Here is a 13,698-nt window from a genome sequence, read left to right as displayed (position 1 = left end):
AAGATTTGTTTCAAATGGTCTGGTGCAATTCAGACTAATAAGAATTCAGCTAGTGTATGTCTGCCAGTGGGGTAATACAAGAACTGATGTTGCATTTCACATCAGGCGGTTGCTATGGAAAGCGCAGGCATGTGTATGTGCTATTGTGCATACTGTAACGCTATACTGTATGTCCAGTCTGACCATACGCCACCATGGTTTTGTGTGCCTATTGCACCATTTCCACTGTAGTTTACAAAAGAGTGTACACCACCTGAGGGACAAATGCTATCTTCTATTTATCCCTCGTGGCTAGCAGATATGACATGTGTCGCCATTTATGTGGAGACAGAAGACATGCGTGTTACCAGCTTTACATATAGTCGTACATTGTCTTCCTTTTTCATGCTGTGGGGAGAAGCAGACCCGACTTATGTTGCTGTTATCTGTTCTGTTCTGGAACTGGGAGCATCTTAGGAACTCCGGCCAAGTAGAATTCACAATCTCCAGCACTGGCCCACAGCCATCTTGTGCGGCCTCGCAGAACGATCTGCATGGTAGTAACGGATAACTGAGAAGTAAAAGAACAATTGTTTCTTAATACGGCAGCTTGTAGTGGAATCATGAAACCTTTCATCAGAGTCAAAGAATTTCTATACAGCAATATTTAGTAAAGTGAGACTGTTTGTGCAACCTATACCAAGAAACCATGTTATTTTCCTTCCTATTCTAGAGGTATGTCTGTGCTTCTCTTACAATGGATTGGTTTCCTCCAGATACATCTGTCTGTCTCCAGTCACCACATCAGTCACGCTCATAGGCCACAGCTCAGCGTGACAGAGCTTTTTTTTTATTATTGGTGCCTTTTGAGACTCCTTTTTAAAATAATAATGCTTGTCAGCTTCATTTATTGTTTAAATGCTAATTGGCCAATATGTTATATATTGCATAATAATATTACATTTGTAGGTCTTATACTATTCTGAAATCACGGGATAGACTATTCGTGCAGGGGATGCAGTTGTCTTGTTCCTGTGGTTTTCCTGTCAAGCTAAGTATGGGAATATAGGGGGTCATTCCGAGTTGTTCGCTCGCAAGCTGCTTTTAGCAGCTTTGCACACGCTAAGCCGCCGCCTACTGGGAGTGAATCTTAGCTTATCAAAATTGCGAATGAAAGATTAGCAGAATTGCGAATAGACACTTCTTAGCAGTTTCTGAGTAGCTCCAGACTTACTCGGCATCTGCGATCAGTTCAGTGCTTGTCGTTCCTGGTTTGACGTCATAAACACACCCAGCGTTCGCCCAGACACTCCTCCGTTTCTCCAGCCACTCCCGCGTTTTTCCCAGAAACGGTAGCGTTTTTTCGCACACTCCCATAAAACGGCCAGTTTCCGCCCAGAAACACCCACTTCCTGTCAATCACATTATGATCACCAGAACGAAGATAAAACCTCGTAATGCCGTGAGTAAAATTCCTAACTGCATAGCAAATTTACTTGGCACAGTCGCACTGCGGACATTGCGCATGCGCATTAGCGTCTAATCGCTCCGTTGCGAGAAAAAAATACAGAGCGAACAACTCGGAATGACCCCCATAATTAATAGCACAATAGCAGTTATCACTTATGTGAACCTTTAAGACAAAAACATTTGTTTATTTTTAAATTTGTTCTTTACACAACCTTTAACTCTTCAGAGATGGAACTTAATGGAAAAATAGGAAACTGAAAGAACATAGGGTATACTACTTACCTACTCTCCTGGAAAGAGCGTGAGACACCCGATTTATCATATAGTCCCCCGCACCCCCAGAAACCTGCATCCGACTCACTTCCTCGTGAAGTAGCACAGGATGGGGAAATAAAACCGGAAATCACGGGTCGATATGGAGGGGCCAAATGACGCGGATAACGTTATTTTTAGCCCAGCCCCTAACCAGTGTAACTGCACTTTGTGCCATTTCCCGCTACATGAAAGGGACCTATTGTTGTCAAGAGTCCGGCCCAACCCCCAAAAATGTCAGCTGCATCTCCTCTCCAGGTGGACAGGAGACACAAAGTATACAAGTATGGCCTAGGGGTATATTTATCAAGCCCCTTTCTCATAAGGGGCAGATTTACTAAGCCTTGGAGAGAAATAAAATGGAGAGAGATGAAGTACCAACCAATCAGCTCCTGTCATATTTCAAACACAGCCTGTAATAGGACAGTTAGGAGCTGATTACTTTTCAAGCCACAAAGGTCAGGGAATGTCATGTTACTTTAGGGCAGCTAAACTTTTGACTTTGTCCCCATACAAAGGCTGTCTGAGAACATGAGTGTGAGCGGGAAGTAATCTTGCCATGGCAATTTGTTGCATGATTAGAACAGAAAAATTACCATCACTGTTAAAGATTAAAATTAGAATTGGGTTCTCCTAGATTTCACACTGCAGGAATTTGCCTCTTCTCATACCAGCTGCTCCCTTCCTCCATGTCCACGCTTCATCTGGATTACAGCACGAGAACAAATACTATTTAACAAAGTCCTCCACTTACTGCCTGACTCTTTCTACCCCAAGGGACTACAAATAGTTCTGTACTACAATGACAGGGGCTCTCAGTATTTAACTTCTGTATTTAATATACTGTACAGTACTTATTCTTCAAATAGCGGCAGGAGAGCACATCTAATACTTTTACCAATCCAAGTGGGATGTGGGAATGAATCCCCTTTATCCGGAGAGAGATCTGTATGCACTGAAAGAGAAAACATAGGCTTGGGAGCCTATTTATTAACAAGATATTGCAGAAAATCACCTGCAAAAAGCCATTTTCAGACGATTCCCACAAATATTAAGCTCCAGAATGTCAGAAGGGGTTCCCTTCATTTTCGTTTGTAAAAGGTCTTCCCATAGATTAGTATGGGGACCACTAAATTATGAAAAATACCAAGTTCCAAACAGCTACGCTTTCTGGAGCTTGGCCCCCACAACTTACGCCATCTTTAACCCTATATATTACTAAAAAAAATTCCAGACGAGGGATTAAAAGGGCCCGTCTCTTGTAATCTTCATGTGCACAGCGCTGACGGACATCCGAGCATCCGCAGAAGCTGTAATGGGTCCGAAACTGAAAGTACAGTAATTGTATAAGTGATCAATATTTTTTAACCACTGCATCATTGTGCCCCTGCCGTTGTTTTTTAATACTTTGCCCTGATAATTAATTTCTTATTGCCACGATATGTGGGGATAAGGAATTATAATTATCAGGACCAATTTCTAAATTAAAAATAAATATGACACATGGGGGAGATGGTAAGAGTCAATTTACAAAAAGCAAGTTTTTCTCCTTGATGATTTCCGCTCTAGTTTAATTTTGCTTGGTTTACACATAGCTGCTTAGAAAACGTATGGTCTAACCCCTATATAATAGGCGATGCGAGACTGCTGAGCGATGCATACTTTATAGCACGCATTATTGGTATTTCTGCAATATACATAATTTATTAAAAAACATAACATAATGAGGGAACTGCTGACTAAATAAAAGTTGTGTCTGTTAGACCTTGTTTCACACCCAGGAGACATATTATGAGGTACATAATGAGCTCCAGCCTTATACTTTCAAAACAATCCTTTGACGTCAACACATAAAACATCCAGCTAATCTAAAGGGGTTTTGCACTGCTCGGAATGTTGTTATATAAAAATGCTCATGCGGTGAACAAACACTTGAGGTATAAACTACTGACGTACGAGGAAAGTCTTGTGCAAGTTGTTTTGTTTTAAAAACAAAAAGAAGAAAGTAAAGTGGCTTCGTGTTGGTATTGATCGTCTTTTCATTGGGGGTAACTCAGACCTGATAGCTGTTGTGCGAATTCGCGAGGCAGACCATCGACTGCACATATGCGTACGGATCATAGTGTGCACGAGTGAGGCCAAACTGCAAAAGAATCCAGCTTTTTTGATCTCTAGGAGTATGCAAGTTGATTGACAGGAAGCTAGCATTTGGGGGTAGTAACTGGCCGTTTTCTGGGAGTGTCAGGAAAAACACAGGCGTTCCCAAGTATTTTCAGGGAAGGTATGTGACGTCAGCTCTGGCCCCGATCAGCCTGTTTGTATTGCACTGTAGGAGTAAGTCCTGGCCTACGCTCAGACTGCACAGACTGGGAAAAAAACATTTGATGACGAGTGAGTTGTGAACGGATTTGCAGCTGACCGGCGTTCGCAGAGATTTTCGCTAGGCGTACGCAGACTTGCACAAAACGGGTATTCACTCTGTCTTCAAATTCGTAGAGGAGCGATCGGGTCTGAATTAGGCCCATTGTCCGTTGTACCTATACTTTCAAGCCTGCTGTAGGTGTAACTGTAAGAACAACTGCATCGCACGTACGATTGTAAAAGTGTGCACCCAGTTTACAGTTGATGACACATCCACATCTGCACCAGTACTGCAAACGTCAGGATTGCATCATTTATACACCAAATACACTTTTAAAATGTAATTAGGTGTGAGCGATATAAACAAAATCTCTTCAATATGGCAGGAACATCTCTCATGTTAGTGTAGAAATAATAAGAAAAACTAAAATACAGTCACAAAATCAGAATATATGCACAAAAACATGGGTGGTCCTGACCCTGGATAATCTCAGTACCCACCCGTCATCCTTCAGTGCCCCTCTCCCTGTTGGTCAAGAGCAGTACAGAACATCATCAACCTTCTCATAGCAAAATACCAGTCATTTCTCCTGAGGCCACATTGGTTGAGCCACCCTCCTTACAGAGGCACCAAAGTGGCCTCAGGGGGGCAGACTAGCGCAGGCACAGTGCAGACAAACAGGGTTTCAGTGTGCATGTGTGAGCACCATGCATACTCAGAAGAGCAGGAGGAGGGTGGACTGTGTCGTCAGGATCCTTTTCACCTTCCACATGGTGGCTGCCACGCTGCATCGGGAGGTGGCTTTACTGGTGCCCAAAGTAATCATTTAGGAGTACCAGCACAATTAGGCTTTTTGTACTGAGTTTTCAAAATGTACAATTTAAAGGTTTCCTGGCCATTGTCTACAGTATTGTCTATACAATACTGTATGAAGGAAATACAGTATTGTATAGTTTTACCTTGTATAGTTTATATTTCCCTGTCCAGCCCCTAAAAACCCCCCATTTTTCTACAGCTCATCAATGTAGAATAATGTCTGTGTGTTAAGCTTTTCAAATCATCTTGGATATTAATGCAATAAATAAATAATAATAATAATTTAAAAAAAACAACAAACAACACTTTTTGATAGTTATAATTCTTATAGAAGTATTTAATAATAAATTAGGGAAACAAATTACATTTCTAAAAAATTCTACATGGTATGTAAAGTAATAATTACTAATAAAATGGGGAATTCAATTAAAAGTGAGAGGAGTGCCTGGAGCTCTTCAACTGCCTGCACTGCAAACATGTGACTAGCAGAGTTCTCCTCCCACCCTCCTGAGGTGCGAGCAGAAATCTATGCTACTTAGTACTTGGTGCCTCGTCGTGGTGTTACTGCATGCGCATGATGCGCTAACAGCACAGACCCCACCACTTAAGTTGGAAAATGCAGTTTACTGCTACAAAGTCCTGGACATTAGTTGGAGTAAACAGTATCTCCCGACTTAAGTGCTGGGTCCAGTGCTGTTAGCGCATACGGTACCACCCTGCGACTAGTTAGCAGCAGTTAGAATGGCTTTCTTCTCGCACCTCAGGAGGGTGGGAGGAGACATCCACTAGTCACAGGTTTACAGTGCAGGGAAAATGAATAGCTCCACTCATCCCAGGAGCTACAGACCATCTCTTCTAATTTATACCCCGTTCACACTGCACAAATAACCCGGTATTTTGCCGGTTCGACACGGGTCGCTGTGCAGTGTGACCGAACCATTGACAAATTCCCAGGTCACCTGACCCGGTAATTCAACCTGGGAATAAAGAAGGGTTATTACTGGGTCAGGCGCAGCGAGTACAGGTTACCCGGGTCGATGTGACCAAGCTCCCGTTCACAACATAGGGATAGGTGGCACGGAAATGATCTAATCTCCAGCGCCGCCTCTGTACCCGCCCCCGATGCGGCTTCTGTCCCCGCCTCCAGATGGCAACCCGACCTGGCATATTGCTGTGGTCAGGAAGCCACTCCGCTCACACTGCACAGGTCCAATGACACGTTTGTAATTCCCGGCAATTGCTATGTGAACGGGGTATTACTGCAATTCCCTCCAAAGTAGTGATGAGCGGGTTCGGTTCCTCGGAAACCGAACCCCCCCCCCCCCGAACTTCACCCATTTTACACGGGTCCGAGGCATACTCGGGTTCTCCCGTATGGCTCGGTTAACCCGAGTGCGCCCGAACGTCATCATCCCGCTGTCGGATTCTCGCGAGATTCGGATTCTATATAAGCAGCCGCGCGTCGCCGCCATTTTCACTCGTGCATTGGAAATGTTAGGGAGAGGACGTGGCTGGCGTCCTCTCCGTTTATTAATGTTGATGCAAATATTTGTGCTTATTGCTTAATTGTGGGGACTGGGGAGCAGCTGTATTATATAGGAGGAGTACAGTGCAGAGTTTTGCTGATCAGTGACCACCAGTTTTATCCGTTCTCTATCTGAAAAACGCTCCATATCTGTGCGTAGTGTGCTGCATATATCTGTGCTCACACTGCTTTATTGTGGGGACTGGGGACCAGCAGTATTATATAGGAGGAGTACAGTGCAGAGTTTTGCTGACCAGTGACCACCAGTATTATACGTTGTCTGCCTGAAAAACGCTCCATATCTGTGCTCAGTGTGCTGCATATATCTGTGCTCACACTGCTTTATTGTGGGGACTGGGGACCAGCAGTATTATATAGGAGGAGTACAGTGCAGAGTTTTGCTGACCAGTGACCACCAGTATTATACGTTGTCTGCCTGAAAAACGCTCCATATCTGTGCTCAGTAGTGATGAGCGGGTTCGGTTCCTCGGAAACCGAACCCCCCCGAACTTCACCCATTTTACACGGGTCCGAGGCATACTCGGATTCTCCCGTATGGCTCGGTTAACCCGAGCGCGCCCGGACGTCATCATCCCGCTGTCGGATTCTCACGAGATTCGGATTCTATATAAGCAGCCGCGCGTCGCCGCCATTTTCACTCGTGCATTGGAAATGTTAGGGAGAGGACGTGGCTGGCGTCCTCTCCGTTTATTCATTGTTGAGTTGATGCAAATATTTGTTCTTGCTTATATCATTGTGGGGACTGGGGAGCAGCTTTATATTAATATAGGAGGAGTACAGTGCAGAGTTTTGCTGATCAGTGACCACCAGTTTTATCCGTACTCTGCCTGAAAAAAACGCTCCTTATCTGTGCTCAGTGTGCTGCATATATCTGTGCTCACACTGCTTAATTGTGGGGACTGGGGAGCAGCTGTATTATATAGTAGGAGTGCAGTGCAGAGTTTTGCTGACAGTGACCACCAGTATACGTTGTCTGCCTGAAAAACACTCCATATCTGGGCTCAGTGTGCTGCATATATCTGTGCTCACACTGCTTTATTGTGGGGACTGGGGACCCCAGTATAATATTATATAGGAGGAGTACAGTGCAGAGCTTTGCTGACCAGTGACCACCAGTATACGTTGTCTGCCTGAAAAACACTCCATATCTGTGCTGCATTGTGTAGTATATAGTAGCACAGTGCATAATTTTGCTGACCACCAGTATATAATATATAGGAGTACGGTACAGAAGGCCACTGCTGTACCTACCTCTGTGTCGTCAAGTATACTATCCATCCATACCTGTGGTGCATTTCAGTTTTGCACAGTTTTCTGACCACCAGTATATAATATATAGCATTACGGTACAGTAGGCCACTGCTGTACCTACCTCTGTGTCGTCAAGTACACTATCCATCCATACCTGTGTAGTATACTATCCATCTAGATTCTATACCTGTGGTGCATTTCAGTTGTGCAGTTTGCTGACACAGTGACCACCAGTATATATAGCAGTACGGTACGGAAGGCCACTGCTGTACCTACCTCTGTGTCGTCAAGTATACTATCCATCTACATTCTATACCTGTGGTGCATTTCAGTTGTGCGCAGTATATATAGTAGTAGGCCATTGCTATTGATACTGGCATATAATTCCACACATTAAAAAATGGAGAACAAAAATGTGGAGGTTAAAATAGGGAAAGATCAAGATCCACTTCCACCTCGTGCTGAAGCTGCTGCCACTAGTCATGGCTGAGACGATGAAATGCCATCAACGTCGTCTGCCAAGGCCGATGCCCAATGTCATAGTAGAGAGCATGTAAAATCCAAAAAACAAAAGTTCAGTAAAATGACCCAAAAATCAAAATTAAAAGCGTCTGATGAGAAGCGTAAACTTGCCAATATGCCATTTACGACACGGAGTGGCAAGGAAAGGCTGAGGCCCTGGCCTATGTTCATGGCTAGTGGTTCAGATTCACATCGCTAGAAAACTGCAGTGCCACTCCTAGATGGGCCAGGTGTTTGTGTCGGCCACTTGTGTCGCTTAGCTTAGTCACACAGCGACCTTGGTGCGCCTCTCTTTTTCTTTGCATCATGTGCTGTTTGGGGACTATTTTTTTGAAGTGCCATCCTGCCTGACACTGCAGTGCCACTCCTAGATGGGCCAGGTGTTTGTGTCGGCCACTTGGGTCGCTTAGCTTAGTCACACAGCTACCTCATTGCGCCTCTTTTTTTCTTTGCATCATGTGCTGTTTGGGGATTATTTTTTTGAAGTGCCATCCTGTCTGACACTGCAGTGCCACTCCTAGATGGGCCAGGTGTTTGTGTCGGCCACTTGTGTCGCTTAGCTTAGTCACACAGCGACCTTGGTGCGCCTCTTTTTTTCTTTGCATCATGTGCTGTTTGGGGACTATTTTTTTGAAGTGCCATCCTGTCTGACACTGCAGTGCCACTCCTAGATGGGCCAGGTGTTTGTGTCGGCCACTTGTGTCGCTTAGCTTAGTCACACAGCGACCTTGGTGCGCCTCTTTTTTTCTTTGCATCATGTGCTGTTTGGGGACAATTTTTTTGAAGTGCCATCCTGCCTGACACTGCAGTGCCACTCCTAGATGGGCCAGGTGTTTGTGTCGACCACCTGTGTCGCTTAGCTTAGCCATCCAGCGACCTCGGTGCAAATTTTGGGACTAAAAATAATATTGTGAGGTGTGAGGTGTTCAGAATAGACTGAAAATGAGTGTAAATTATGGTTATTGAGGTTAATAATACTATGGGATCAAAATGACCCCCAAACTCTATGATTTAAGCTGTTTTTGAGGGTTTATTGTAAAAAAACACCCGAATCCAACAAAAAATTGTTTCAGGGAGGTTTTGCCAAAATGCGTCCGAATCCAAAACACGGCCGCGGAACCGAATCCAAAACCAAAACACAAAACCCGAAAAATTTCCGGTGCACATCACTACTCCAAAGTATTATATATTGCATATTTAGTACAATTGAATGTATTGTATGTTCATATCAAATTATTTTATTATTGTCTTTGCTTTTATAGTATTGTTCATATTACCATTATATTGTGGGGGTTAATTGGCTGTAAGAGTTAATTCAACAAATGTTTTTTTCACAAGGGTAAAAAAAAAAGATAAGATGTACAGTACTTGCCAGCATATACCTAAAAAATGCTATACATACTGTAATCATTACTGCGGCCAGCACAAGTATTGGCAGTACCCAAGCACGCATACTGTAGCACCTTCCGTGCTGGCTCCTATGGAAAGAAGGGCAACTACACAAACCATAGGTCTGAAAAAGTAAGATAATCCTGTATTTGTTATGTTCAGAAATGACCCTTCTGTAACCTTGTATTGTCATTTAATCTGCGGTAATGTTGCCTATACGTAGCAAAAAACAGATATACTTATTTACATCAAATGTTGCATTGTTTTTCAACTACTTTGAAATGTTGCCCAATGGACATAGAGTATGTTTCACATCTTCACTTTACAGTCTTATTTTATGAAAAGGAGAAACAGCTTATTTTAAATTAAATAGTTTATATGTATCACTATATAAGGTAATCTTACACATATGTGTTACCATTGTACTCCAGAGATCAAACGCTATCATTTATTTACAGGATTACACTAAGCTCATATGGTTAATATTTGCTGGCTGAGTTTGAAGCTAATGGTTTATAATATACGTATCTACATGGATAGATAGATAGATAGATAGATAGATAGATAGATAGATAGATAGATAGATAGATAGATAGATACAGAGGCGTCACTCACCCAAATGACACCCGGTGCGGCTGTGGATACAAACGGGGCGTGGCTTTGTGGAGTGGGGCTTTGCTGGAGGGGGCAGGGCTAGGAGTCCAGAGCCCCGTTTTTCGTCACTCTGGGGTCCAGGAGATGCGGCCTGCCCCCGAAGACTGGCGTGCCTGCTGTGCTGGCTACTACACAGTGATAGGAGCCAGGTTGCTGCACGTAATGTTACAGTGCAGCATCCTGCTCCTGTCACTGAGCAGGAGCTGGCACCTTGGTGTCACCTCCTGGTGGGTAACACACAGGTCCGGGCCGCTCCCCCCCGCACCCACTTGTCATGCCGCTGGATAGATAGATCGATATTGTTTAATATAGATCATACTTATTATTATTATTATTATTAATAACAATAATAATAATAATATATCTTATGTTAATAATAGAGTTTCTCCATTTTATTATATTATTATTATTATTATTATTATTATTATTATCATCTATTTTATACGATGCAACTTGTTCTAGTCACACAAGACAGTGAAGGTCATGCTGGTGGGCTTCGCTAAGTATTATATGTCCTCATGCTATAATCCATATAGTGTGGACATTGGAACAGGATGTTGCCATCTGCAGGGGAGCAGCTGTTGTGTGCAGAGGCAAATTCCCTAATAGTGCAGCGTGAAATGCAGAAGAAACCAATTCTAATTTCTATCATTAACCGTGATGGTAATTTCACTGTTACAATCATACCGAAAACATGCTGTAAAGAAGAGGCCTTAGCTCACACAGGCAGAACAACCCCACAGAGGGCTAGAAGGGCTATACGTACCTATTAAAGGCTGACAGAGTGTTAACATGCTGAAGGTTTTCTCAGTCCTGTGCTGAGCCTATTTTTTTTTTGTTATTTTAACATGTTTATTTTTAAAACACACAGTTGAAAGGTGCATACACACTCGCCGAGAAAGCAAACGACGTAGCTCATTTTCACCCTTCCTCAGCGACGTTGTTTACTATATTGGCTAGTGTGTATGACGCCGATGAGCAATGTGCGTCCCCGCAGGTTGTTAACGCCCCCCGCTGTCTGCCATGTATGCAGCTCAATTTGGACTGATGTCCAACAGCTGCATGCACGGCCCGGCCGCAGCGTGATGTCACTGAGTGACAGTGGCGGATCCAGGGTGGGGGCACTCGGGCCGTGCCCCACCTGTCATTTGTGGCCTCCGTCCCCCATCCCCTCCCGGCGCCGCACAGGGAAATGACGGGCGCCCGCTGAGATTGTGTTACCAGCGGGCGCCCGTCTCCCTGCACAGCATCAGCCGGAGGTAGGAGCTCAGTACTGAGCTCTGGCTTCCGGCGCTGTCAGTGTGCGGCGTGCGCTATGGGAGAGACGTCAGTCATGACGTCTCTCTCATAGTGCTGACTGAGGACCGGACGCCAAGAGGAGGACTGCAGCGGTTTGGAAGCGGGAACGGGGCTCGGTAAGTATGATGGGTTTTTCTTCCTTAGCGCAGCGGGGGCATCTACTGGGGGCAAACTATGGGGGGACATTACTACTGGGGGGGCATCAACAAGGGGCATTACTACTGGGGGGGTCATTACTACTGGGGGCATTATTACTGGGGGGCATCTACTGGGGCATTACTACTGGGGGGGTCATCTATTGGGGGCATTACTACTGGGGGCAGCTACTGGGGGACATTTTTACTGGGGGCATTATTACTGGGGGGCATCTACTGGGGGCATTACTACTGGGGGGTCATCTATTGGGGGCAAACTTCTAGGGGGCATTACTACTGTGGGCAAACTACTGGAAGACATTATTACGGGGGGGGGCATCTACTGGGGGCAAACTACTGAGGGACATTATTACTGGGGGGCATCTACTGGGGGCAAACTACTGGGGGACATTATTACTGGGGGCCAACTACAAAGGGGCTAACTACTGGGGGCATACTACAGAAGGGCATTACTACTGGCGGCGTAACTACAGGGGCATTACTACTGGCGGCTTAACTCCAGGGGCATTACTACCTGGGGGCATAACTACAGAGGCCAAACTACTGGGGGATAACTACAGGGGCCAAACTACTGGGGGCATTACTACTGGGGGCTAAACTACAAGGGGGGCATAACTACAGGGGCTAAACTACAATGGGGCAAACTACAGGGGGGCATTACTACTGGTGGCTAAACTACAAGCAGGCAAACTACTGGGGGCATTACCACTGGGAGGCTAAACTAAAGGGGCGGGGGTAAACTACTGGGGTCATAACTGCAGGGGCATTACCACTGGGGGCATAACTACTAGGGCGTTAAATGACTGGGGGCATTACTACAGGCAACATTACTACTGGGGGCAATACGGGCATTGCAAAAGGGGCACCACTACTATGAGGTCTATATAAGGGGCACTACCAGTACAGTGGACATTGCATAATGAGCGCTACAACTGTGGGCATTGTATAAGAAGCGCCACCTCACATGCACCGAAGCCGCACGCAAATGTACTTGCCCCTTCCATGGTGCCCCCCCTATCATTTTCTTCTGGATTCGCCCCTGCTGAGTGATATGGTCGTCATATCGCTCAGTGTGTACGCACTGCCATCGACCGGCCCAGCCCGGGAGGGGAAACACTAGGCGACGTCGCTCATAGAACACATCGCCTAGTGTGTACATAAAATAATGTGTAACGACATAGCTCATATCATCAGCAGGAAGGTAAAGCCACAAAACTAGCAGGAAAACATGAAAGAACATGTTACAAAAATGAGCAGTAGAGGACATATTACAGATAGATGAATGTTCCGTGAGCATGACCCGTATTGTCAAGGTCATATGTAAACAATACTGCCCATGGATTATGCGATGACAAAATGTAGGGAAGGGAGAGCTAAGAAAAAGGATAAGCGGGGAGGAGAGGTGGTAGGCAGAGTCTAGTTCAGGTCTCAGTCCACATAGCGGAGAGGAGTGAAAAGCTTTACAAAGAAAATAGCAGTAAAGATAAGCCTAAAGACAGTTATAGCAAGAGGTCTGAAAAGCCTGAAAGAAGGACTCCGAGACGTGTAGAGTTATTATTTATTTATTACCAGTGATTTATATAGCGCACACATATTTCGCAGCGCTTTACAGAGAACATTTTGAGCATTCACATCAGTCCCTGCCCATAGGAGCTTACAATCTATATTCCCTACCACATGCACACACTTACACACTGGGGTTAATTTTGTTGGGAGCCAATTAACTACCAGTTTATCTTTGTTTTTTTATACATTAACCAACCATTACTATATATATATAAAAAAAGAACTCACACTGCCACAACCCAACACTGATTGCCATCTTTACAGGCTGGTTCCCTATATGGAATCCGAAAATCTACTCTTGCAGCCTATCAATTTAAAGGAGCTAACTGCATCACAGAGTGTCCACACTAACAGTCTAACCTACTGTACTTGTTTCT

General features: G+C 44.6%; 1 protein-coding gene across 2 annotated transcripts in view; it reads right to left on the bottom strand.

Annotated features, from left to right (window-relative positions):
• Positions 1-13,698, bottom strand: part of CORIN (corin, serine peptidase) — a 521,516-nt gene that overhangs the window by 157,172 nt on the left and 350,646 nt on the right. For both annotated transcript variants that reach the window (XM_063920973.1, XM_063920972.1), the window contains exon 5: positions 369-550. In XM_063920973.1, coding sequence (XP_063777043.1) covers positions 369-550 — 182 coding nt within the window. The remainder of the gene's footprint in view (positions 1-368; positions 551-13,698) is intronic.

This window comes from Pseudophryne corroboree, chromosome 1, assembly GCF_028390025.1.
Source record: "Pseudophryne corroboree isolate aPseCor3 chromosome 1, aPseCor3.hap2, whole genome shotgun sequence".
NCBI classification, from domain to species: domain Eukaryota; kingdom Metazoa; phylum Chordata; class Amphibia; order Anura; family Myobatrachidae; genus Pseudophryne; species Pseudophryne corroboree.
Note: the sequence above shows the minus strand (reverse complement) of the source record. Positions and strands in the feature narration are given on the sequence as shown.